Source organism: Sordaria macrospora, chromosome 7 (assembly GCF_033870435.1).
Source record: "Sordaria macrospora chromosome 7, complete sequence".
In the NCBI taxonomy this organism is placed as follows: domain Eukaryota; kingdom Fungi; phylum Ascomycota; class Sordariomycetes; order Sordariales; family Sordariaceae; genus Sordaria; species Sordaria macrospora.
The window spans coordinates 1,337,815-1,363,077 of record NC_089377.1 but is presented as its reverse complement, the minus strand read 5'-3'; the positions used below and the strand labels follow the sequence as shown (position 1 = coordinate 1,363,077).

General features: G+C 52.9%; 6 protein-coding genes across 6 annotated transcripts; 3 read left to right on the top strand and 3 right to left on the bottom strand.

Moving 5' to 3' along the window:
* Nucleotides 1-197: 197 nt before the first annotated feature.
* SMAC4_03317 (uncharacterized protein) lies at nucleotides 198-3,582 on the bottom strand (the record flags this gene model as incomplete). Its single annotated transcript, XM_003352951.1, has 2 exons — nucleotides 198-3,255; nucleotides 3,326-3,582. The coding sequence occupies 2 exons, from the start codon at nucleotides 3,580-3,582 to the stop codon at nucleotides 198-200; spliced, it is 3,315 nt and encodes a 1,104-aa protein (XP_003352999.1).
* A 3,790-nt stretch (nucleotides 3,583-7,372) lies between these two features.
* Nucleotides 7,373-9,782, top strand: SMAC4_03318 (uncharacterized protein; the record flags this gene model as incomplete). Its single annotated transcript, XM_066089924.1, has 7 exons — nucleotides 7,373-7,573; nucleotides 7,629-7,707; nucleotides 7,892-7,967; nucleotides 8,057-9,092; nucleotides 9,167-9,223; nucleotides 9,347-9,565; nucleotides 9,627-9,782. The coding sequence occupies 7 exons, from the start codon at nucleotides 7,373-7,375 to the stop codon at nucleotides 9,780-9,782; spliced, it is 1,824 nt and encodes a 607-aa protein (XP_065947710.1).
* Nucleotides 9,783-9,983: 201 nt separating this feature from the next.
* Nucleotides 9,984-11,307, bottom strand: SMAC4_03319 (uncharacterized protein; the record flags this gene model as incomplete). Its single annotated transcript, XM_003352953.2, has 1 exon — nucleotides 9,984-11,307. One exon carries the CDS (start codon nucleotides 11,305-11,307, stop codon nucleotides 10,081-10,083), a length of 1,227 nt encoding a protein of 408 aa, XP_003353001.1. The 3' UTR covers nucleotides 9,984-10,080.
* Nucleotides 11,308-11,738: 431 nt separating this feature from the next.
* SMAC4_03320 (uncharacterized protein) lies at nucleotides 11,739-13,927 on the top strand. The gene is made up of 3 exons (XM_003352954.2): nucleotides 11,739-12,009; nucleotides 12,237-13,187; nucleotides 13,248-13,927. Exons 1-3 carry the CDS (start codon nucleotides 11,913-11,915, stop codon nucleotides 13,907-13,909), a joined length of 1,710 nt encoding a protein of 569 aa, XP_003353002.1. The 5' UTR covers nucleotides 11,739-11,912; the 3' UTR covers nucleotides 13,910-13,927.
* Nucleotides 13,928-14,173: 246 nt separating this feature from the next.
* On the bottom strand, nucleotides 14,174-15,163 carry SMAC4_03321 (uncharacterized protein; the record flags this gene model as incomplete). The annotated part of the gene is made up of 1 exon (XM_003352955.1): nucleotides 14,174-15,163. The coding sequence occupies one exon, from the start codon at nucleotides 15,161-15,163 to the stop codon at nucleotides 14,174-14,176; it is 990 nt and encodes a 329-aa protein (XP_003353003.1).
* A 1,282-nt stretch (nucleotides 15,164-16,445) lies between these two features.
* SMAC4_03322 (uncharacterized protein) lies at nucleotides 16,446-25,234 on the top strand. The gene is made up of 5 exons (XM_066089925.1): nucleotides 16,446-17,166; nucleotides 17,204-18,532; nucleotides 18,677-19,566; nucleotides 19,768-24,246; nucleotides 24,306-25,234. Exons 1-5 carry the CDS (start codon nucleotides 16,989-16,991, stop codon nucleotides 24,795-24,797), a joined length of 7,368 nt encoding a protein of 2,455 aa, XP_065947709.1. The 5' UTR covers nucleotides 16,446-16,988; the 3' UTR covers nucleotides 24,798-25,234.
* Nucleotides 25,235-25,263: the final 29 nt, after the last annotated feature.

Genomic DNA, 25,263 nt, shown 5'->3' with positions numbered 1-25,263 from the left:
ACGAAAACAAAAGAAAAAAGAAAAAAGCCAGACGCCCATAACTGCTTGAAAACACATGCTAACACCGCCACAGTCTTGTCCCTGGTTATCCGTGAACAGCAAACACAGAAACAAAACAAAACGAAAGATAACTCCCACAACATTCGTTACCACCAAATTTCCTCCTCCTTATTTGTATCAACCATCAACGCGCGCACTCAGCGACCCTCGCCATCATTGGTGGGACCAGCGAAAAATTCCACACCCCTCACATCCCCCCTCTGGCTCGGCTGCCTCCTAAACGTGCCATAATAAGCCATCTTATCCTTCTGACTCAAAGTCGGCTGTGGCTCTGGGCTGAGGTACTTCCGCTGCTGCTGCTGCTGCTTTAGCTTTGCCATGTCAGGCATTTGTGGCATCTGTGGCATCGGCTCGTGCTCGTGCTTATGCTCGCTGTGGTGATGGTTGAGATGCTCATCATCCTCAGGAGCAACATCACTAGCCGTGACGGCTCTGACTCCGCCCATCATTCCTTTTGGCATTCCGCTGTATCCCGTTCTGGTACTGTTGCCTGTTTTGTTACTCTCCGCTCGTCCCGAGGCCGCTGCGCCGCTGTTGTTGCTGGCACTGGCAGACGACGAAGAGGTTCCCACCGAGACGGGAAATGTTTCTGGTTGATTCATCATCGACTGCGAGGGTCGGGGGGAAGGCGAGGGTGTCACTCCCTTGTTGATATTGTTGGTGTGGTTGTTGACGCCCGCCTTCCTCATCGCTCCCGAGATCTCGTCTCTTCCGAGGGGACTGTAGGACTCAATACCCCCAAATGTGCTAGAGCCGGTACGGCTGAGACTGGAGAGGGTGACGGCCTCGCACAGCTCGGTTAGGATGCTGGACTGAGTTTGCGAGATGGGCACGCCTCTGAATTCCACTACTCCTGATGGTGTGCGGGTGAAGATCGCGGTGTGGGCGGGGGACTGAGTGGGAGGTAGCACGCGGTCGCCGTGGGCATTGTTGTGGGCGTGTTTGTAGGTGGTAGGGGGATGGTTATCGTTCTGGTTATGGTCGTGATTGTGGTGATTGTCACCGTGGTCACGACCGGCGTTGCGAGCCTGCGCCTGATTTTCAACTTGCGCCTGGCTGTCGGGGCCATGGTTGTTATGGTTATAACCGTGGTGGTTATAGTCAACGAGGTTTTGACCGGGGCTATGATAGATGTGAAGATTCAAAGACGCAATGGTCCCGCCGCTGTTACTGGCAGGCACTCCGAGTCCAGTACGCTGGAAGTGGCCGGAGTCCAACTCAGAGGGAGGACCGAGCAGGCGGTGGAGGGATTGGTGACCGGTTGTGTGGGTTGTGTTGGAACGCGGGCGACGGCGGTGACCGCCAGAGGTGTGGTAGTAGGTTGGCTTGTTGTCTGCGATACGGGAGTCGCTTGGTTTCGTTGTGGTCTGGGTTGCTTTGGAAGCTTTGGGGGTGAGGGTGATGTCTTCGTCTGCTCCCTCGGAGGATCCGTTGCAATGGGAGGGGCAGTCTTCGAACGTGGGTTGTTTGTGGGAGTGAGAGTTAGCTTTGGAATCGGGGGTTTGGTCGCCAGTGGAAATAGCGGTGCCAATGGGATGCAGCTCCGGCTTTTGTTGCTGCTTCTGCGCAGCATGCATCACGCCATGCTCCTCTTTCCTCTTTTCCTTGATGTTCAAGATCTCCTGCTCCAACTTCTCGACATACTTCCGCAGCTGCTCCTGGTCGTCAGCAAACTTTTTCCACGCCTCTTCAGTTGCGGCCTTATCCTCTTCCGCCAATGCCTTGCTCTTCTTATCGGCCTTGTCGTTGCCCTCCTTCTCAGCAGGCGGGCGAGGAGGAAGAGCACGAGCGAGACGGTGCATTTCGATCCAGGGATCTTCGCCCGTCTCCTGTTTCCTCAGACTCGCGACGGCGCAGACACCAATAAGCAACGTGGCGAGGGAGGAGACCAGTAGCACGGTACTGATGCTGATCCAAGCAATGATACCCGCAGAAATGGGCGACTGAGAGGCACGAGAAGCGTAGACGGCGATGCTGGCCACGAAGGAGATGATGGACACTTGCAGCACGCCGAATGACACGGGCACGAGCCACTTCTGGAGGCGCATTGCTTTCCGTGCCGTTTCCTGTTGCTCTGGGTCCTGGTCTTCGAGGTCGTTCAACTTATTGCCACTGCCGTTACCGCCGAGGATGGCCAAGTCGGCGAGGGTGTTGACGGGTGGAATGAGGCCGCTACGGGCGGGAGCTATGCCGCCAGAACCACCGCCGGGCTCTGGGATGACGCGATCATGGCGAATCTTGGGGCCGCGACGGATCGAGTCGATGTTGGGAAGCGGTGTCCACATGCGCGAGCCGGAAGTGACTCGCGAGATGTTGTGGCTCGTGAGGTCGGCGGTAAGATTGGGGTCTATCAGCATGATGCCCCGGTCAGGAGTACCATCGCCGATGTCCACATTTTTGTGGAAGCCAAAAGGGTTACTGGCGCGCCTTGAGCTCAGAGTGCTTTCGTCTTGTTGAACGGAGCTCTCCAGGCTGATGTTCTTGTCGGCGAAGGTCTGGTCTTCCGAAGTATCTTGCATGAAAGTCATGGTGCGCTCGAGATCCAGTGTGTCCCGTGTCCCTGTGTCGTGGTCACCACCTTCCTCGTCAACTTCGTGGACGGTTGAAAATGTGGAAACTTGACGACTACCTCCGTACATGGCATCGGTCGAGTCGCTTTGCGCCACGGAAAGACGGTGAGGAGGAGTGAGTGGCTCAGGACTCGGCGCATGATCGCGGATGCTGATGGTTTCGAAATATTCGGCGGTGAATCGAGGATCCTCCAACCTCTCGGATTGCTTCGTCAGTCCAGCATGAGGAGTGGGATTCGTGGGTCGCTCAGGGGGCGAGTCACCGGGGCCTGAGAAAGGAAAAGGTGTCTTTGGACGGCTGGCAAGTGACGAAGCGGAAGCTCGCGTGAGAGACTCCGCGCGTCCGTGACGAGACTTGGGTCTCTCCTCGCTCTCGTCCATTTTAGCACCCATGGTCTGGGAGGCACGGATGGTACCATTGTCAATCTCATCAGAATCTCGCTCCTTATCTGGGGATGATTCGCTATTGTTGTAGGTCTCATTCCGCAAGGATGACTCGTGGAAACTGCCCTGGCGAGATGGGGCACTCGCTGCCGCTCTCATCACCGATCTCTGAGCAAATTTGCGTGTCGGAGAGGTCTCTCTGCGAGCCATTCTCGTCGGACTACCGCTGTCAACAGGAATACTGCGCAGAACGAACCCGAGTTAGTGACACAAACAATGGGGTGTACTCGCGCATCGATGAATGATCTTACGGCAACTTGGATTTGCTGTTTTGCCTCTGATGGCCCTTGGGAAAAGGCCAACCGGAAGGTGAATAGCTGCCGATTGAAGCGCCCGACAAGGAGGGCGCGATGGGTAGGCGAGTGTCGATTGGGTCGTAGGGGACGGCGCGAATCGAACTCTTGCGGCCAAGTGATGCTGAGGGCGGGCGAGGAGTTTGGTCAATACCGTACTGTTGAGTGGACATTGAAGGCATGCTGCGCGCGCTGATTGAATGCGCCGCTGCCATCTTTTGTGCGTTCACGATTGAGTCGTGGTTTTGCGATTTTCTCAAGCGATTGTGAACGAAAAAAGGAGGGGCGAGTTGAAAGATTAGGCAATGGTTTTTGGTGCGAGACGAAAAGTGATCAGGACGAGCATTCACCAAGCATGCCACCGCTCAAGATGAGGACGGGCGGGAAGGTTGCCAGTGGTTGACGGGAGTTGAAGTGAACGTGGATAAGGCCAGGTTGGTTGCGCCGGCAACGAAGGCGGACACCAAATTTGGCGGTTCTCGTCCCAACTTCACCTCCGTCTCTGCTTGGCATGTCGCCAACCGGGGAATCAACAAGAGCAGACCACGATAAGGGGCCTATGATAAGGCCCTTGTTTACCATCTACCAGGTGTCTCTTTATCACCGGCTCCTGGTTCAAAGTCATCCTTCAAGGCAACCTAGTGTATGCTGTCCATCCATCTCCAGTCATTCTTCTTTCGGGCTACGTCCAGCCAATGCTTCACGACAGCCACCAAAGCACCGAGATTTGGGCTCGTCACGATTCAGGAACAGGTCCCGGAAGGTTGAGATGGCTTTCTGGATCATGACTCTGTTAAAGGAGGAACAGCGAAATATGCCGCTGTCCTTCCCTTCCGTATAGGTATGGACCCCTTGCTTGACGCTTTTTGAATAATGCTTATCAGCAACTTCTTTCTCGTCTGTGTCCTTCTACTCATTGTCCTAGCATTCAATTAGCATGTTTCAACGGGTTTGGCTCCAATCCTTCAACTCAACTGGGTGTTTTTTTGGGCAAACACAAAGAACTTCAAAGAGGCGTGGGAGGCCTCTCATGCCCCGTTGAAGAGAGCACGCGACACTCTGTCACCAACATCCGAACATCCATGCTTTTAAAGCTTTAAAGATGAAGTGTATTTGGAGGATTACAATTTATCTCATCACGTGGATTTTGAAGTCGACGCTCTTAACATCTGCAAGATGTGGAAGGCTTGAACAGGGAGACTCGCCAGCTGCGGGTGCTCCTTCCTCAACTAACCAATTCTGCTTAGAAATATTTCGCACCTTCCATAGGTTTTGTCCGAATCCATGCTTCAGTTCTTTTGACTTCTTCCTTACTTTCCGGTCGATTTTCCTCACATCCACTTCGTCAGTGTGGCATTTCTATTCGAGTGTCATGCCACTGGTCCCAGCCATCCCTCCTCGCTGAAGGTGCTTCAAATCCGACCAATATGATCTCTTTTTATCGCGCAATCCTTTTTCGGTGAATTCTCTCTTCCACTTTTCCCATCTTGGACATCACCAACATCATCGTCCTTTCGGCCAACTCCGACACAATCCAGACTTTCCAATCCGTTGGCGACACCCACGCACACAATGTCGAGCCAACTGCCAATATTGACGTGTCGCCTGTTGGGCAATGACTGGGGGCTCCACCTGACCGTTGAAGAATGCGGCTCTGTCAGCAAAACTAGAATTCGCAAAGTCCGAGGCCGGCCAGGTGGGAGATTTTGATCCGAGTCGGGTCTCCCATTCGCAATCCACGTTTTCACACACCCTCTCCGAGATACACTGCAGAGTCACCGATGCTGACATACATCCCAAAAACCTCGAGGCTTAGGTGGCTGACCGGCAACAGAAACCCCCACGTCCCGAACCCTGTTGACAGCTTGTCGTCATCAACCTCGGCATGCGCTGATGCTGACACAACGGCACACAACACTTGGATGTAACGACGGGAACACCTGACAGGGCATTCCGAGATTGCAGGCACACCAATCTTGACCCCCCAACTTCTCACCCGCAAGTTTTACCCAAGGCCTCATCAACACGAGACCGTAGGTTCGTGCTACAACTACGCTGCCAAAAGCATTGAAGCGTTGGTATGAGGAGTCATCCTAACAGGACCCTCCTCGTGTCACATGGCTTATCAACAACGAATTCCATGGTCTATAAACAAGTGTTAATATCTACCTACAATCCCATGAGCCTGCATTTTCCGCACCCAAAACAGGGAAAAACCTGAACAGGAACAGTCACCAGGCGCCTCAACAAAACCAGCGCCGTTAGTAACCGTTGTGGCTCTTAACGCCTCGCTTTAGACCGATCGCCAGCAACATGCCAAGTCGTTGTCAACCAGGTTCTTGGAATTCCCCGAGGATGAAGGTATAGATGAGGCTTGAGCCATGCCATACGGGTCTTTCGTCGTATCCCTGGGCGGAAGGGAACACGTTCTGATTCGCGGCTTGTTCCTCTCCTAGCCCTGGCCGACCTCTCAGCTGCATACTGTTATCCATATGGTTTCGGTCTATCCCTGTCGTTCCAGGGGTGTTGTTGTCCCCAAACTTACATATCCAAGCACGTATCTAGTTGCTGTCCTGAACACCGGTTAGTGTAGCCGTATGCTGCCAAACACTGATCTGATGTTACTGGCTGGTTTGTAATGTTCCGCTTTCCCGGTTCCCAGGTTCGAGATCCTGGCTTCATTTCCTGTCGCCTTGCCCAAATTACGCATCCACACAAACCCCTTGTTACTTTCAGCCCTATGCCCCAAGGGAACGGTTCGGTATTGCTAATGTACTGTCAAGGACATCCCGACCCGTAACGGGACACATTCCCCTATTTTCACATCGTATTTCCAAAGCTTCCTTGTCCTTCCACTGATATTCCAGCGGCACCAACGGCAACACCATCTTCAATGGACATTAGTAGATGTCTGTTCATAACCACGGGCGTTACAAGACTTCAAATGCCAAGTGGGCTTCAACTTGCCTTCCTTAGGCATATAATCGTCGTCCCTTGCATATGCTTATTCGCATCATGTCCCTGAACTCACTTGTGTTACCTGGTGTTGGTGAGCTAGATCGCCAAGTGGGATTGGTTGAGCACCGCCCTTTCCTTGACATTGGCGGATATGGGCAGTTGGCGGCCGCTTGCCCGATGGCAGTGTCTACTATACTTTGATATCAAAGGTTTACATGCCATGCTGTCTTGGTACCCTTTTGAACACTGTTAGCCGTGCAGCAGGTAAGATGGGTTGCTTTTACCTGTCTATACGGGGGTCATCAGTTTTGGTCACTGTCCTCATCGCGCCTGCAAGATACTTAATGATTTTAGACCCGAAAACTATACCAAGAAGTTGTGGCTGCCATCTGTTGACTCCTCGCTCTGATAAGTAATGTTTTACGCTGCCTTGTTGGACCCGTTCAAGTGACAAGTCTTACATGCAACCATTCCATGATTTCTCGTAACATGACCTCCACGGACCTCATAGAGCCAACATCATCTTTTCCGCTTTGGCTCACCGTGGAGAGAATGACTCGGTAGAACAACCGTCAAGAGCCCAATCCGGTAGCCTTTCAAAGCCAAAGTCCCACTCACCGTGTGTTACATACCCGATTGCTTCACGCGCCCTGGCCCAACATACCATTTTAGGGTTTATGCTCGCGTTTGAGAAGGGTACGGTTAGGAACGCTTCACATCTTGACTTGGTACCTTGCTTATGGCACAGGACGTGTTGGTGATGCTTGTCGGATTATGACATTCACAAGACCATGCTCCACGCGATGGAGCGATTGGCAAGCAGCCCGGCTTTGAGTTGTTGTTGACATATAAGAAGGCTTCCTTTCCATCAAGGCATCATTATATTCCAAGACCAGCATACCATACACAACTTTATTGCAGCTCTCTTAACCAATATCGCGTTGTTCAAACAGCTACTTGCCCTTGCAGAAGTAACGGCTGTTGGTTTTACTTATCAAACATCTTGTTCCTTCTCAGAGCCTCGGTCGCGGCCCTTACATTCTCAGAATGATTCCCAAAGCTTTCGCTCTCGGCTTACTCCAAGCCTTGACAGTCCTCGATGCTGCCACCGCGACTCCTTTGGCAAAGAGAGAATTGACATGCAATACTCCAGATAACCGGGCGTGCTGGAGAGACGGATTCGATATCATGACGGACTGGGAGGAGAATACACCATTGACCGACCATACTCTGAATAATGCTCGGAATGTAGGAATCACAACTATACAGAAATTCGAGTTCGACTCCAGCTAACAAATGTTAGTACACGCTTGTCCTTGAGCAGCACGAAAGATACACTGGTCCGGATGGCCACATTAAGAATGATGCAATGCTGTTTAATGGTAAGCATCAGGAAGAGCTTGACCTCAAGGTCCCAAAACACAGCTAACATCTCTCTAGGCTCCTACCCTGGTGAGTTCTGACTTTGCTTATTCTGATGAAACACTACTGACCTTCCCATGCAGGTCCAACAATTATCGCAGGTGAGTTATCATGACATGCCGAGGTTTCAAAACACTCGTCAAGACCTTAGAACTAATAAGAACACAGATTGGGGTGACTGGATCAACGTCACCGTGATTAACAAGCTTCCGGCTAATGGGTACGTCGCCAGAGTTCTCGCTAGAAAATTCTTTAGTGTCTCGTGGATTGATACTATAACATGCTGAACTTTGAACTAACGGGTCATAGAACGTCTATTCACTGGCATGGCATCCGAATGCTAAACAACAACATCAACGATGGTGTCAATGGTATCACCGAGTGCCCAATCCCGCCAAACGGGACCAAGTCCTATGTGTTCCTGGCCCAGCAGTATGGAACTACTTGGTACCACTCTCATCACTCGTCACAGTACGGAAACGGCGTGTTTGGCCCGCTGGTGATCAACGGGCCTGCCAGTGCCAACTACCATGTCGATTTGGGCACCCTCCCTATCAATGACTGGTACTACGATTCAGCAGACGTGATCTTGAACAATATTCAGGACATCAATAGTACTGGACCGCCGCCCCCTGCCAGCAACATTCTGTTCAATGGTACCCACATCGACCCAGATGATCCCACCAAGGGGACATACGCAAAGGTAGTCCTAACCCCGGGGCTGAAGCACAGACTTCGGTTGATTAATCCTAGCGTGGATTACACTTTCACATTTACCATCGTGGGACACAACTTTACCGTCATTGCAAATGACCTCGTCCCTCTTGATACCTCTAATAATACGACGGTCTCGAGCATTTTTGTGGGTATAGGGCAACGATACGATGTCATTATCCAGGGAAAGACCGAAGAAGAGATAGCTAGTGACCTGAGCAACGGTAACTATTGGATCAATGCCACACTGCCTACTAACGGACTCTGTGGAGCATACAAGATAGCTGAAGGACGTCCTGCAGCTATCCTGAGGTACGATTACCCGGGAGCGATAGACCAGCTTCCAAATGCCGATGGCCCAGTCCCAGAAGATTTAAGATGCGAAGACAGGACGGATTTCATGCCGGTCGTGCCACGGACAATTCCGGAAACAGAATTTAGCATCACTAAGTCAAACACACTTTCAGTCGATCTGTGGAACAACAAAAGCGAGACCAGCCAGGTATACTGGCGAGTCAACAAAATGGCTTTGAACGTCACCTGGGAGAAGCCTATCTTGGAGTACGTCAGGAATGGGAGCACTTCATGGCCAAAGGAGGAAAACTTACTCGAGATTCCCCGTGACAGCCAGGTTAGTCCCCCTTTCATAATGATCCTGCTCAAAGTGGCCATTGTGAGTCCACTAACAGTAGGTAACGTTTATAGTGGAGCTTTTGGCTTATTGAGAATGAGTCTGGACTTCCTCATCCGATGCATCTACATGTAAGCCCCCTTCACATTCATTCTTACTCATAGCCCAATAATCCTGCTAGAGTTGGTCGATCCTCACCATCCATCCTGAATGACGAAAAACAACCGGATGCTTACACATGTGGGAAACAAAAGGGGCACGACTTTGTTGTGATCGGTAGATCGCCAGCGGAAGTACAACCGGTCAGAGACGATGTCATTCAACAGCATTTTGACCCTGTCAATGACACTCCCAAACTAAACTTCACTAACCCCACACGCCGTGATGCCACAATGTTGCCTGGCAAAGGGTGGCTGATCGTGGCCTTCCGAAACGACAACCCTGGTGCTTGGCTGTTCCACTGCCATATTGCTGTAAGGGAGCGCCTCCTGGCCCCAAACCACGAAGCTCGGTATGCTGACCAAATCAATGCAGTGGCACGCCAGTCTAGGCTTGAGCGTACAGTTCCTCGAAAGGGCCGACGAAATCCACAAGATGGACTTGAGCTTTGTCGAAGACAACTGCAAGGCATGGCAAGGCTACATCGAGACCAAACCCCTTTGGCATCCGAAGAACGACTCCGGTATCTAATGGGAGTTGAAGACGTCGTATCCTCACTCACCAATCTACTCCTAATCATTTGATAGGGTACATACTGGGCTTAAGAGGTGGAAAATTGGCTAGACTAATAGAACGAAGATGACGCGCAAGCGTATAATGCCAGGAAGGATACGGAACTAGAGACGCAGCTTCGGAACTTTGGGTAATTTGGGGATCTTGTTGGCTGCCACCACTGGCAATGGAAATTGGGTATATAGTAGTTTCACTCCTTCGTACATGAAATAGACGCTCCTTTGCTTTTCAGACAAAACCTCCCCCTCTCAAAGGTTCAAGCCTTCTTGATCTCCGCCTGGAACTTGACCACCCAATCCGAGAACTCATCTTTCTCTCCATCCCATGGCTTGATCAACAGCTCAGCCACAGCAAAGCAGTCAAAGAAGCACTGGTCCATCAACTTGTCAATCTCGACGGGATCCAGCTCGTAGAAAGCCAGCGCCAAGCTACCGAACCTCTCCGGGATCTTCTTCAGCAGAACCATAATCTCGTCCAACCTCTTCGGAATATCCGACCCCTCGGCCGGCGCAGCCTGCGGCAGACTCTTGAACCTGCGCTTCGCCACAGCCTGGTACAGCAGCGTGACCAGCCTCAACCGGCGCAAACAGCTCTCCAGCCGTTCGCGGATCTTGTCCGGGTCGTCGCGCGGGATGTAACTAGACGAGTTCATTAGATCGTCAAGCATGGCTTGTGTGTCTGCGATCTTGGCCGCTTCCAAACTTTGCGTCACGTCCTTTACGTTCTTATCCTCCTCCTCGTCGTCATCATCCTCATCCTCGTCATCCTCCTCTTCGTCATCAGATCCAGTCTCCTCCCCCCACTCCTTCAGTTCCTCCATAACATCCTTAACCGTATCCCTCATCTCCTCCGTCTTCTTCACCAAATTCCCGCCAAGCCCGCGCTTGGAAAAAGCAACAAGCTCGTCACACGCCGCCCATAACGTGCCCGTGTTCGCTACACTTCCCTGCTTTCCACTGCCCCTACTACCGCCCTTTTGTTGTCCAGCTCCCGAGGGGGGTTCCTTCAACGCCTTTCCGTCCCTTGGTATCTTTTCCACTAGCGATCTGGTTTCCTTAAGCACCCGCGAAATCCGATAGCATAAATCGGCGCTGATTGTCTTGGTCCATTGCGACGAGGGATTGCCGCAAATCTGCGCGGCGGAGGCCAGACCGGGCAGAGGACCCGAAGTAAGTTGTCGCAGGATGGAGATTATTGCGGAAGGGGTGAAGGGCTCGTTGATGATTAGCAGGGAGAGCTTGGTGGCATGGGCGCGCAGGAGGGTGGAGGCGTCGGAGGCGAGAAGGAGGGGGTTGATTTCCGGGTGGAGGTTCGTTTGTTCGGATGAAGTGGTGGATGAGGATGAGGATGGAGAAGGGCGGGCATTTTCGGCGGTTAGACTCGCGACGACGGATTCGAGGCGGGTGATGAGGTCGAGGGTTGAGGTGACGAGGTTGTTGAGGGCTTCGAGACCCGTGGCCGTGGCGGGGGTGGTGGTGGACATGATGATTTGATTATCTGGATCAAAGTTGCCCAGCCGAAGGGTGTATGGACTAAGTAGTTTGCGCCAGGGTTTGCGCTTTCTTTTCCGTCGTGGTCGTCGTGGTCGTTGTGGATATCCCGTCGCCGATGAGTTGACAACTTGAACTTGATGCTATCGCGAAATCGCGGGGCAGCTTGGGCCTTGGGGGAACTTTTTCTACGGCGGGGTCGACGTTCTGAGTGGGGTTATTTGTTTGACGCGGCTCGGCAGCGGCAAGCAAGGGCGAGCTTCCCGGGCCTGAACCGTCTCAAATTTTGGCAGCGGCGCTTAACAATTGCCGTCCGGCAGAAACAGCACGTGACACATCCACAAACTGACAGCTGGCAGGAGTGCAAGCTGTCCTGACCCCTGGGCCTTGCACTGACAATTACAGAAGGCCCCCACTGGACGGACAGCTATCCGCCCGTCGAGCTACAGCAGGGGCATGTCAACGATCTGGTGAAGCTGTACAACTGGCATCCAATTGCTTTTCCAAACCTTTTGAGCTTCTGAATGGTTTGAGATTGTTCCGTTCTACCTATCCTCCTTTTTTGTTGGTAGGATATTACAGTGGCACATACACAACAATGAGACGGACTGCTGCTTTGGTGCTGCTGAGCACCATTGCTCCCACTGGCACTATCGCTGCTACTGAAAGCGCCCCCAGAGGAGTTGGGCCTGAATGTAAGTGGAAGCTTCCCATGTTGTTTACGCACCTTGATGGGCCGCCCGAGATGGTGTTTTGGAGTGTGAATTCACGAATTGATGTGATACTACCACTTCAGATCGAGAGAAATCTCTCTCTATCTGTTTCATCCAATACTTTTCTCCATCAACTATACCAATGACCCCATGTTCCCATCCGTCCGGACCCCGATAGCTAATTACCCCCTCTCATCACCTCCCAACAGTCGCAAAGTTCTACACCAACAAAGAAACCTTTACCTGCATCAGCAACCCCTCCGTCGTCCTCCGCTCCTCCCAAGTCAACGACAACTCGTGCGACTGCCCCGATGGCTCCGACGAGCCCGGCACCTCAGCATGCTCGCACCTAGACCCTTTGTCTCCCGAGCAGCCCCTGCCCGGTTCCGTGACGGGCACCACCAACACCACGCGCGCCCTTCCCGGTTTCTGGTGTGAAAACAAGGGCCACATCGGCGCCTACATCCCCTTCATGTACGTCAACGACGGCGTGTGCGATCACGAACTGTGCTGCGACGGCACCGACGAGTCCCTGCACGTCGGCGGCACCAAGTGCGAGAACCGCTGCGCTTCTATCGGGAAGGAGTACCGCCGTATCGAAGAGGAGCGGAGACAGAGCAAGGAAAGGTCGGCCAATCGGAGACGGACGCTCGTCAAGGAGGCGCGCGAGCTGCGCCGGAGAGTGGAAAACAAGGTTGCTACCCTCAAAGAGGAGTTGGCGAATCTGGAGGTGCAGAAGGCGGAGCTGCAGAGGAAGTACGATGAGGTTGAGCGGGCGGAGAGAGGCAAGGTGGTCAAGGCCGAGGGCGAGGGCGGTAAGCTCGGTGTCCTTGTGGGACTGGCGAAGAAGCGCGTCGATGAGCTGAGGGATACCCTCGACAAGGTGCTGGATCAGCGCGATGACTTGCAGGACCGGGTCGAGCAGCTGGAGGATATTCTGAGCAAGCTCAAAGAGGAGTATAACCCCAACTTCAACGACGAGGGCGTCAAGGCGGCTGTTCAGGGGTACGAGAACTATGCTGCTGGCAAGTCTACCTCTACCGACAAGAAGTCGGAGGTGGTTGATGCCGATGTTTTGGAGGTGCTCAAGGAGGATGGACCCGATTCGGGTATTAACTGGGCTGAGTTCCAAGAGGAGGAGACGAGCGATGCCGATATTGGTATGTATCTCCCTCATGTCTCCCACCATTACTTTTACAGTTTACTAACCAAGACACCAGTCTACAATCTAGAAGCCTACCTCCCCCCTTCCGTCCGCTCCTTCATCCACTCCAAGATCTCCTCCCTCAAGGTCTGGTTGATCGAGAACGGCATCCTCGCCGACAACCCGACCACGGGCGGACCCGTGGAATCCAAGCTGGTCATCGCCGCGCGCGAAGCCCTCGAGGCCGCGCGCGCCGAGCACACCACCAAGACCACTCAACTCTCCGACGAGGAGCGCGACCTGGCCAAGGACTACGGCCCGGACGACATCTTCCGCGCGCTCAAGGGCCAGTGCGTGAGCTCCGACGTGGGCGAGTACGAGTACGAGCTGTGCTGGTTCGACCGCACCACGCAGAAATCTAAGAAGGGCCACGGAAACACCAACATGGGTAACTTTGAGCGGATCACGACCGAGATTGCCGATGAGGAGGATCGCGTGGATGGAAAGGGACTTGGCAAGGGCCCGAGGATGGTGCTCAGGTATGAAAATGGCCAGGGATGCTGGAATGGACCGCAGAGATCGACGGCTGTGTGGTTGGCGTGTGCGGAGAAGGATGAGCTCTGGAGGGTGAGCGAGAGTGAGAAGTGTGTGTATAAGATGGAGGTTGGTACCCCGGCGGCTTGTGAGGCTGTGGCGGCCGAGGTGGGGGCCGGGGCTAAGGGTCATGATGAGCTTTGAGGAGCTTCCTTGAGGAGGCGAAAAAGGGGGGGGAGTAGGGTAACAGGACTGGCTGTTGGTGATGTAGAGTTGGTGGAAATTGGATCTTTTGGTTGTTGTTTATATGTGTCTGTTGGTCTGTATGTATGTCGTTTTGAGTCATGTCAAGCAAGCCTGCTAGTCACTTTAAGAGAGAATCATACATAGTGAATTGGTATCTTTTAACTACGACGAGAAACAAGAAAAGAAGCATGGCTGATGTGAAATCTTGCTGCACTCCCTCCGTCATCGAAGTCCAGCAGCAGCTAGTTTCCGTCGCTTCATGGCTTCATCCTGATCCGCTAATACCCTAGCAGTGAGCGCCGCCGTTGCGGGATTGTTGATGCCACTCACCCGGCTAGAGATACTATCACCAGCACTCTTCTTTGCCTTCTTGGTCTCCTTCTCCTTTTCCGCGTCACCGCCGTTGGCACCATTAGCCTCATCAGCCGTGCGCTTCTTGTTATTCTTGCTCTTGTTCTTGTCCTGGTTCTTCTTCTCCTTGCTCGCGCTCTTGTCCTTTTTCAAGCTATGCGTCAACCCTTTCGCCCTCAGATCTTCCATCCGCTTCGCTAACCGGTTGATCTCCGCCTTGTCGGTCGGCAAGATCGGGATAACGTCTTGCGACTTGTTGAACGGCTCGCTGCACTCCGGGCATGCCTCCTTTTCCTCTGTTGTTGCACCATCTGTACTCTGGGGCTCTGTAATCATCTGTATCGCCATCTCCGCAAACACGTGGCCGCAGGGGACCAGATAGACGGATTTCGTCGACGCGCTACCTAGCTCTTTCAGCGTGACGGGACAGGCAAATATCTCCTTTTTCTTCTCTTTTGTGTTGCCAGGTGGCGTATAGCGCTTGAACTTGAGCTTGACCACGTCGCGAAGGGATTTGATGCCCGTGGAGGCGAAGCTTAGCTCGGTTGCGAAGATGGTTGGCCCTGTTGTTGCCGACTCACCGTTGCCGTTGCCGCTGTTGTTATCATATGTGGTTTCGACATCGTCGGGTGTAGTAGTAGTGGTAAGTCCCTTGAGGATGGATTCGTAGTTGTAGAGACGCCCCCGCCAGTCAGACACGACGGTCTCGAGATCGATGGGCTCCGAGGAGATGGGGTCGTGCGTCCAGGCGTGGTTGAGCGATTCGAAGATGGTCGCTTTCAGCTCGCTTACTGTCGGGTTGCGCGCGGCTTCTTTGACGAGCTCGCGGCGCTTGGGGATGGAGCCGCCGTCGTTACCCATGGTGGTGATGGTTGAGGTTTTGGAGTTGATAACAGGTAGATGGTTCGTCACAGTATTGTAGTTTAGACGCAATGAAGAGGCTTGATGTTGGAGATGGAGTGAGTGGCGTGTGGTGTTGAGGAGACGGGAGGGAGCAAGGTGCGGCGGAGATAAGATAAGCAATGAAGAGGTCCCGTCGCTGTACAAGTAAATTTAAAGTTCACGAGCGGCAGGGGCACCTTCCATCCGCAGCGGGATCAAGCGCGTCAAAGCGTCCGGCTCCCGTGTGCCAATAGCAGGTCTCTACAGTACAGTCTGTAATAAGGGTGGTGCGTAAAGCGTCGATACATTGGTACGTACCGAGGCCCACCGCCCTCCTCAATTAACCCTATCTAATCCTATCTCTCAAGTACCACTTTTTTGATAGTTTAAGTCTATCTTGAGCAATATCTACGCTATAAAAAAAGATAATGCATCTATGCAGTTCAGCTGGCCCAAAAGGGGGCTTTTTGCTATATTTTGCTTTATATCAGGTTGCGGAGGGTGGAATGCGAGGGTTACAAGTTTCATAATCGATTTTGGGCTTTCGTTACTTGGAAAGTGGTGACAATTGCGGGTGGCAGGGGTGGTACGTACCGAAGTGTCGACGCTTTACGCAAACCCGTAATAAGCCTGCAGATTCGTACCTTCCAGGTGACTTTGAAGCCTCATGGGACGAGGCTGCAGGGGTAAGACAGCCAAGACAGCTCCACCGCATTTCCAATTCCACTTGCTGCGCTCGGCGAAGAGCAACAATCGTCGTCGAACAAATCAACCAACGAGGATATCGGCTGCTTGGCACATTCACGGCCCGCCGTATTCCATCCTCCGTTGTTGTTGTTGTTGTTGTTGATTTGGAAGACTTTTGAAATTGTGTTATTCATCATTTGAGAAGACTACGATTAACGGCTAGACTCGGACACCAACCAGCACGCTGGACCTGGACCTGGACCGACCACCCACCCACCGCGCAAGCAAACAACGGCAGGCTTGAGACCTTCCCGTCCCCGGCCCCGGCCACTATCCATCCACCCACACGGACCCTCCCCTCCTCTCCCTCCCAAGCAATATCCATCGTGGTCCGTTTCATCCAGTGACGCAGCGTGGAACCCCTCCTCTCTCCAACTGTCGTCCACTCTCTCTCTCGAACTTCAACCCGACCGTTCGTTTCCCCCATCCCAACAACTTTACAACGGCGGCCAGAGTCGGGCTAGAACCAGGGTCCCCCAAGTTCTACCCTTACCTAGACTGCCAGCGGTCTATCGTTCGGTCCATTCCCGACCTTCTCTCAACAACCACTTTCCGCTTCAGCTTGAAGTCTCGATAGCTCCCCAAGCTTCTACGATACCCAGAGCCACCCGCCCTACTTTTCATTCCGGCGCGCGTGGTACCAAAAGTTACAACTGTATTCTATCTTCGGCCTATTCACTTTGCGACTCGCGAGCGTGTTACGTTGCTGGACACTACCGCACGCCTACTTTGCCCCTTCCATCCCGAAATACTTCAGTCGCACTTCATCCGAGCATCACCTGTGTCCCCCACCTCGACCAACTTCGAAACCAACCAGCCGACTGTTCGACTGCTGAGGCTCAGCTCACTTACCCCGCGACCCTCCTGATCACTGCGACAAGAAGGCGTAGGCTCGTAGCTGTTACACACGCGCCCTTCGTCCCGGCCGGTCAACCGGCTCTTGAAGCCTACTGTCCCTGTCGACTATGGGCCAGCGACAATAAGCCTAGTTGCAGACGAGGCTATCCGACATCCAAAAGAGAGCAAGAAGACATCATAGTCGGACAATAACAACAAGATGTCTTTAACCAAGGAGCAAGCAGCGGCAACGCTGGAAACACACATTCGCGATGTGAGGAATCGCACCTCTACCGACGACGCCCGGAAGCGCGCTGCTCGGCAGATCAGAGATCTCGTCAATGTTGCAAAGCAAGGCAAGTCATCATGTTTTCAGATTCTCCTCAGATTTCCATCTGGTGCGGGAACTCGTGCTAACCTCACAATGCTATACAGAAATGGGCGCCGAGCAGTTTACGGCATTCTTCAACACAGTCAACCAGAGGACCATGGCGCTTATACAAGGGACCGACACCTGCGATCGAATGGGCGGTGTCTACATCCTCGATGCCTTGGTTGACTTCGATGGTATAGACCTAGCCCTCAAGTACAGTCGCTTCGAGCAGCATATTGGCTACATCCTCCGCAGCAAAGATGTAACGCCAATGCAGCCTGCCGCGGTTGTCTTGGGAAAGCTTTGCAAGCCTGGTGGCTCTCTCATCTCAGAGCTTGTTGATGCTGAGGTCAAGCTCGCTTTGGAGTGGCTTCAGTCAGAGCGAGTTGAGGAAAGGCGATATGCCGCCGTCCTCATTCTACGCGAGCTGGCACGGAATGCACCAACCCTGATGTACCCGTACGTCAACTTCGTATTCGAGCAGTCCTGGATCGGCCTTCGAGATCAGCGACTCTTGATCCGAGCTACTTCTGCCGAGACCGTCAGTGCCTGCTTCAAGATTATAAGGGAGCGTGATCAGGCCATGAAGCAGGAGTGGATGGACAAGATGTTCCATGAAGCAAACAGGGGACTCAAGACCAACACCGTCGAGTCAGTTCATGCTTCTCTTTTGGTTCTCAAAGAGCTGCTAGAGCAGGGCGGCATGTACATGCAAACCCATTACGGCGAGGCATGCGATATCGTCTTCCGTCACAAGGACGCCAAGGATCCGGCTATTCGTAAGACCGTGGTCCTCCTCATCCCCGACTTGGCCAACTACGCACCAAACGACTTCGCATCAACATATCTCCACAAATTTATGATACATCTTTCTCACATGCTTAAGAAGGAAAAGGAAAGAAACGATGCGTTTCTCGCCATCGGCAACGTTGCCAACTCAGTCAAGAGCGCCATCGCCCCCTATCTTGATGACGTCCTCATATATGTCCGGGACGGCCTAAGTATACAGTCTAGAAAGCGTGGCTCGGTCGACCCCGTCTTTGATTGCATTAGCCGTTTGGCCGTGGCCGTGGGTCAGACCTTGAGCAAATATATGGAAGCGCTCCTGGATCCCATCTTTGCCTGCGAGCTTACGCCTAAACTAACACAGGCCTTGGTTGACATGGCCTTCTACATCCCCCCCGTCAAGGCTACTATCCAGGAACGGTTGCTCGATATGCTTAGCAAGGTATTGTGCGGAGAACCCTTCCGACCGCTGGGAGCACCTCACCCCAACACATTGACCTCGATTCCGGCCATCCCCAAAGACCCCAAGGACCCATCAGTACAGGAACGTGGAAAGGCCGAAGTCAAACTGGCTTTGAACACCCTTGGTAGTTTTGACTTTTCAGGTACGTTGCTTTCCCGTTTCCCCCTTGGAGAAATTGAACCGGCTGAGGGAATTCGAAATGGGACCTTGACGCTGCCAGTCACGATGAAAGGCCCAGCCGGCCGACGCTCATACCCGTTGGATCGAAAACTGACTAAAGTTGCAGGACATGTCTTGAATGAGTTCGTCCGCGACGTTGCTATAAAATACGTTGAAGACGACGATCCAGAGATCCGTGAGGCAGCTGCTCTAACGTGCTGTCAACTTTACGTGCGCGACCCCATTGTCAACCAGACTAGTTACCATGCGCTCCAGGTGGTCGCAGATGTTATCGAGAAGCTTTTGACAGTCGGCGTGTCGGATCCTGATGCCGCTATCAGACGTACGGTCCTGGCAGCCCTCGACGAGCGCTTCGATCAGCACCTAGCCAAGGCTGAAAATATCCGTACCTTGTTTTTCGCCCTCCACGACGAAGTATTCGCTATCAGAGAAGTCGCCGTCTCGATCATCGGGCGTCTGGCTCGGTACAACCCGGCCTATGTCATTCCTCAGTTGCGAAAGACAATTATTCAGATGCTAACTGAACTGGAATACACGGACGTGGCCAGGAGCAAAGAGGAGAGCTCCAAGTTGCTGAGTCTGCTTACGCAGCACGCCCAGGACCTGGTCAAGCCCTACGTGAACTCCATCACTGAAGTCCTTCTACCAAAAGCGCGTGATCCCACCCCTTCTGTGGCCGCAACGGTCCTTCAAGCGATCGGAGAGTTGTGCACAGTCGGTGGAGAATCCATGCTTGCTTACAAGGACACATTGATGCCCATCATCATTGACGCCCTGCAGGATCAAAGTGCTCCTATCAAGCGGGAGGCTGCCCTCCACACCCTTGGCCAACTTGCTAGCAACGCTGGCTATGTCATTCAACCTTATCTCGAATACCCTCAACTTCTCGAGATCCTTCAGACGATCATCCGCGGCGAGCCCCAACACGGCACATTACGACAGGAAACGATCAAGCTTATGGGCATTTTAGGCGCTCTGGACCCGTATAAACATCAGGTATAGGATACCCTGAGAAGCATCCCAGACGACTACAAACACCTGCGGCACTTGACAGACCATCTCTTTGAAATGCTCCGAGCCAGTCCTATGAAGGACAGTATGGCCAGCCTAATGGGCAAATTCGCGAGTGCGAGGAGCAGAAACCCCTCAGACAAAACACATAATCCCCTCAAAAACGCGTTGGCTAACTTAATGCAGGTCGAGGAAAGGACGGATGACAACAAGAACGAAGCGGCCCAACTGACCGATGTCTCTTTGATGATGAGTGGCCTAACACCATCTAATGAAGACTACTATCCAACAGTGGTGATCAATGCACTACTTCAGATACTAAAGGATCAGTCTTTAGTCCAGTGGCACGGAAACGTCGTCGATGCCATCATGAGCATCTTCATCACTCTGGGGCTGAAGTGTGTACAATTTCTTGATCGTGTGGTTCCCGCCTTCATATCAGTCATCCGTGCCTCGAGCAATTCCCGCCTCGAGTTCTACTTCAACCACTTGAGCAGACTGGTCAGCATCGTACGCCAGCATATCCGAGTATACCTCAAAGACATCATTGATGTTCTCCAAGAGTACTGGCACACAACTCTCGCGCTTCAGAGCACCATCCTGGGATTGATAGAGTCAATCTCGCGGTCTCTTGAAGGCGAGTTCAAGATCTACCTTGCCAAGTTGCTCCCGCTTATGCTAGGCGTGCTCGAAAAGGATGTTAGCACAAAGCGGCAGCCTAGCGAGAAAGTCTTCCATGCGTTCCTGGTGTTCGGCTCAAGCGCCGAAGAGTACATGCACCTGATCATCCCAGTCATTGTACGCCTCTTCGACAGTCACAGCCAGCCCATGTTCCTTCGAAAATCGGCTATCGAGACGATCGGCAAGCTTTCGAGCATGGTGAACTTGAACGATTACGCATCGAAGATCATCCATCCCCTTACTCGTGTACTGGCTAGCGGCGAGCCGAGTCTCCGGGTGGCCGCTTTGGATACTCTTTGCGCCCTTATGTTGCAGCTCGGACGCGATTACTTGCATTTCGAGCACACAGTCGACAAGGCCATCTCTATGTATGCCATTCAGCATTCGAACTATGAAAAGGCAATCGAGAAGCTGAAGAAGGGCGAGGCCCTTTCACAAAACCTCGCCCCTCGGTTTGAAGACATTTCCATGGAAGGCTTTGCTGCCGAAAACAACCCACCCAAGAAGTTGACCCTGAATCCGGTGCATCTCAAACAGGTGTGGGAAACGAAGGGCAAGTCTACCAAGGACGATTGGCATGAGTGGTTCAGGAAGTTTAGCACAACTCTCCTAACCGAGTCGCCGAATCACTCCTTGCGTGCTTGTGCCAGCTTGGCCAGCAACTACCAGCCTCTTGCGCGTGAGCTCTTCAACTCGGCTTTCGTATCATGCTGGAGCGAGCTTTATGAACAGTTCCAGGAGGATTTGATCACCAACATTGAGAATACGATCAAGTCAGAAAACGTACCACCGGATCTCCTTGGCCAGCTCCTCAACCTTGCTGAATTCATGGAGCACGATGACAAGGCGCTGCCCATCGACATTAGAGTTTTGGGCCGCGAGGCCGCCCGTTGCCACGCATACGCAAAGGCTCTTCACTACAAGGAGCTTGAGTTCTTGCAGGACCATAACAGTGGTGCAGTTGAGGCTCTGATTGTCATCAATAACCAGCTCCAGCAATCCGATGCTGCCATCGGTATCCTCCGCAAAGTTAAGACCTACAGGGAGGGTATTCAGTTGCGTGAGAGTTGGTTCGAGAAGCTCGAGCGTTGGGACGAGGCTCTCAACTTCTACTGCCAACGCGAACGCGAGATTCCGGAAGACCAGCCTGTACCCGTGGACATTGTGATGGGCAAAATGCGCTGTTATCATGCTCTTGGCGAGTGGGATTCCCTAGCTACGCTTGCTGGAAAGACCTGGGCCAATTCGTCACCTGAGATTCAGAGACGCATTGCTCCACTGGCGACAACCGCGGCCTGGGGTCTCGGCAAGTGGGACTCCATGGACAGCTACCTTCAGTCAATGAAGCGCTTCTCCCCAGACAGAGCCTTCTTTGGTGCGATTCTCGCCCTTCACCGCAATCAGTTTAGGGAGGCTATGGCATGCATTGAGCAAGCCCGCGAAGGACTAGATACCGAGCTTAGTGCGCTTGTTAGCGAGTCTTACAACCGGGCTTATCAGGTTGTAGTACGCGTTCAAATGCTCGCGGAGCTGGAAGAGCTCATTGTCTACAAGCAAACCGACGGAGAAAAGCAGGCTACCATGCGCAGAACCTGGGAGACTCGTCTTAAGGGCTGCCAGCGCAATGTCGAGGTATGGCAACGCATGCTGCGCTTGAGGTCGCTTGTCATGACTCCGCAGGAGAACATGCATATGTGGACCAAGTTCGCCAACCTTTGTCGCAAGTCGGGCCGCATGGGACTCGCTGAAAAGTCACTCAAGCAGCTTATTGGAACCGACTCATCGTTAGACTCTGTCATTCCTTACTGGCATGATCGCCATCCGGGCCCCGCTGGGAGCAGGATCGCGTCTCCGATCTTGTATGCGGTTCTGAAGTTCCAGTGGGAGATTGGACAGTCGCCAGGATTCCGCAATTCGGAGCATAGGGTCGCCGAGAAGACGCTGTACTGCCTGCAGAGGTTCACGCAGGAGACTGCGCATCGCGTTGAAGCCTCGCGTATGCATATGGCTACCCATGCTCAGAACGGCATGGAGGTGCAGAACCAACCAGGGTTTGCCGAGTTCAACGAAGAGATGCTGCATCCACAGGCGCAGAAACACTGGCTCGAGCAGACTGTCTTGCTTGCCAAGTGCTATCTCCGCCAAGGCGAATGGATGGTCTCGCTGAACAAGGACGACTGGCAACAGAGGTACCGCGCTGAGGTCCTTGACTGCTACTACAAGGCTACTCATTACAACAACAAGTGGTATAAGGCCTGGCACGCATGGGCCCTGGCCAACTTTGAAGTCGTTCAGTACCTGACAGCGAACCGTGAGGTGGATGTGCGCAACAATGGGGAGCAGAACTACATCATTCAGTATGTGGTTCCTGCTGTTCGCGGATTCTTCGAGTCTATTGCATTGTCCTCTGGCAGCTCTCTGCAGGACACTCTGCGCCTCTTGGCCTTGTGGCTCACTCATGGTGGCCATATCGACGTCCATAACGCCGTCACCGAAGGCTTCACGCGTGTCAGCGTTGATACCTGGCTTGAGGTTATTCCCCAGTTGATTGCCAGGATCAATCAGCCGCACAAGAGGGTCCAGCAGTCTGTCCATGGGTTGTTGGCCGATGTTGGCCGTGCTCATCCCCAGGCGCTGGTGTATCCGTTGACGGTAGCAAGGAAGTCTTGGCACAACACGCGTAGAGTTCGGTCGGCCAACCAAATTCTTGAAAGCATGCGTCAACACAGTCTCCGGCTCGTTGAGCAAGCTGAAATCGTCAGTGGTGAGCTTATCCGCGTCGCTGTGCTATGGCATGAGTTGTGGCATGAGGCTCTCGAGGAGGCTTCGCGCTTGTACTTCGGCGACCACAACATTGAGGGCATGTTTGCCACTCTCGAGCCGCTTCACGAGTTGCTGGAGGCTGGCCCGCAAACTCTCAGAGAAATCTCTTTCGCCCAGACCTTTGGCCGTGACCTGAGCGAAGCTCGGGATTGGTGCCGTCAATATCAAGAGACACAAGACTCCAATGACCTTAACCAGGCATGGGACCTTTACTACACGGTGTTCCGTCGCATCACCCGTCAACTTCCACAGATGACCTCCCTCGAGTTGGCTTACTGCTCGCCCAACTTGTTGAACGCCAAGGATCTCGAACTTGCTGTGCCTGGAACATACCGCAGTGGCCAGGAGGTTGTTAGAATCATGTCCTTTGACGCCACCTTCAGCGTGATCAGCTCCAAGCAACGGCCTCGCAAGCTCGATATCGTTGGTAGCGATGGCAAGACATACACCTTCCTTCTCAAGGGACACGAAGATATCCGTCAGGATGAGCGTGTCATGCAGCTCTTTGGTCTTTGCAACACATTGTTGGCCAACGACTCCGAAAGCTTCAAGCGACATCTCAATATCCAGAGATACCCCGCCATTCCTCTTTCACAGAACTCTGGTCTTCTCGGCTGGGTCCCCAACAGTGACACTGTCCATCAGTTAATTCGGGAGTACAGAGATTCGAGAAAGATTCTCCTCAACATCGAACATCGTATCATGTTGCAGATGGCTCCTGACTACGACAACCTTACGCTTATGCAAAAGGTTGAGGTCTTCGGTTACGCTCTTGACAATACCACTGGGCAAGATCTGTACCGTGTCCTGTGGTTGAAGAGCAAGTCGTCTGAGGCCTGGCTGGATCGGAGAACCAACTACACACGTTCTCTCGGTGTCATGTCGATGGTCGGCTATATCCTTGGCTTGGGTGATCGCCATCCTAGCAACTTGATGCTTGACCGCATTACGGGCAAGATCATTCACATTGATTTCGGTGACTGCTTCGAAGTAGCCATGAAGCGCGAGAAGTACCCTGAGCGGGTGCCGTTCAGACTGACTCGCATGCTCACATATGCTATGGAAGTTAGTAACATTGAGGGTAGTTTCCGTACCACTTGTGAGCATGTGATGAGGGTGTTGCGCGAGAACAAGGAGAGTGTCATGGCTGTCCTTGAAGCTGTAAGTTTCCTTCGCTATGTTCCTTTTTCATTGAAATCATTTACCAACATTCGAACTAGTTCATTCATGATCCTTTGCTCAATTGGCGTTTGACCAATCCCACCAGCCCGCCTGGTCCCAACTTCACCGCCGAGCGGGAGGTCGCCATGCCCGGAGGTCCTGGCCCGCGCGCCCGCAGGCCGTCTATCCTTGACGCTCCCGTGGCGCCCACCGAGTTTCTCGCAGCGCAAGCTGCCCCTGGCGCAGATGGTCATGGAATGGGAATGTCCGCTAACCCCGGACGCTCCCGTGCCCGCACCAACTCGTCTGCGATCTACCCGACTGGCAGCAGCATGGTTAATGGCCATGGCAACAACCAGCAAGAGCAACAGGAAGTTCAGAACGCCCGTGCTCTTGAGGTCTTGGATCGCGTGCAACAGAAGCTCACTGGTCGCGACTTCAAGCCTCACGAGGAGCTCAACGTAACCGATCAAGTTAACAAGCTGATCATCGAGGCTACCAAGCTGGAGAACTTGTGCCAGCATTACATTGGATGGTGCAGTTTCTGGTAATGGAGATTCATTGGTGGAACAAAGACGGAAGGAAAAGGATGGTGGAATCATCAAATCATTCATTGACGACAGAGCTTTGGAGACTGGTGGTTGGAAGGTGCTCTGCTCTGCTCCGAGACTTGCTGCTATAACTTTGCTATAACTTGCTATAAACTTGGAAGCTATAAAGGTTGGAATGGGGAAAGAATCGGTGCTATAGGTGGACTGGAAGCACGGAGGGTTTCTGATGGAGAACAAGAAAGCGAGATTCATCAAACTGGCGTTGGACGGTTGGTCACATAAAGCACTTCAGTTGCGTGCGTTTTTTTGTCTGGGTAGATGTTTGTTCAGTTCAATCTTGAGGTTTTTAATCAAAGCGCGTATATACAAGCCGGCTGTTTCAATGCCAACGGTGAAACTGAAGTGATTCCGAACTGTCTAAAGGTCATCTAGGTCATCTAGGTCATCTAGGTCATCTACCTCGGCG

Excerpts from the sequence above, each read along its gene's own strand:
- SMAC4_03320 (XM_003352954.2), top strand. The coding sequence starts at position 11,913 with ATGAGACGGACTGCTGCTTTGGTGCTGCTGAGCACCATTGCTCCCACT. Across the intron at positions 12,010-12,236 it reads CAGAGGAGTTGGGCCTGAAT|TCGCAAAGTTCTACACCAAC; the intron begins GTAAGTGGAAGC and ends ACCTCCCAACAG. Across the intron at positions 13,188-13,247 it reads GACGAGCGATGCCGATATTG|TCTACAATCTAGAAGCCTAC; the intron begins GTATGTATCTCC and ends CCAAGACACCAG.
- SMAC4_03322 (XM_066089925.1), top strand. The coding sequence starts at position 16,989 with ATGTCTTTAACCAAGGAGCAAGCAGCGGCAACGCTGGAAACACACATT. Across the intron at positions 17,167-17,203 it reads TCTCCTCAGATTTCCATCTG|AAATGGGCGCCGAGCAGTTT; the intron begins GTGCGGGAACTC and ends AATGCTATACAG. Across the intron at positions 19,567-19,767 it reads TGGACCCGTATAAACATCAG|GTCGAGGAAAGGACGGATGA; the intron begins GTATAGGATACC and ends AACTTAATGCAG.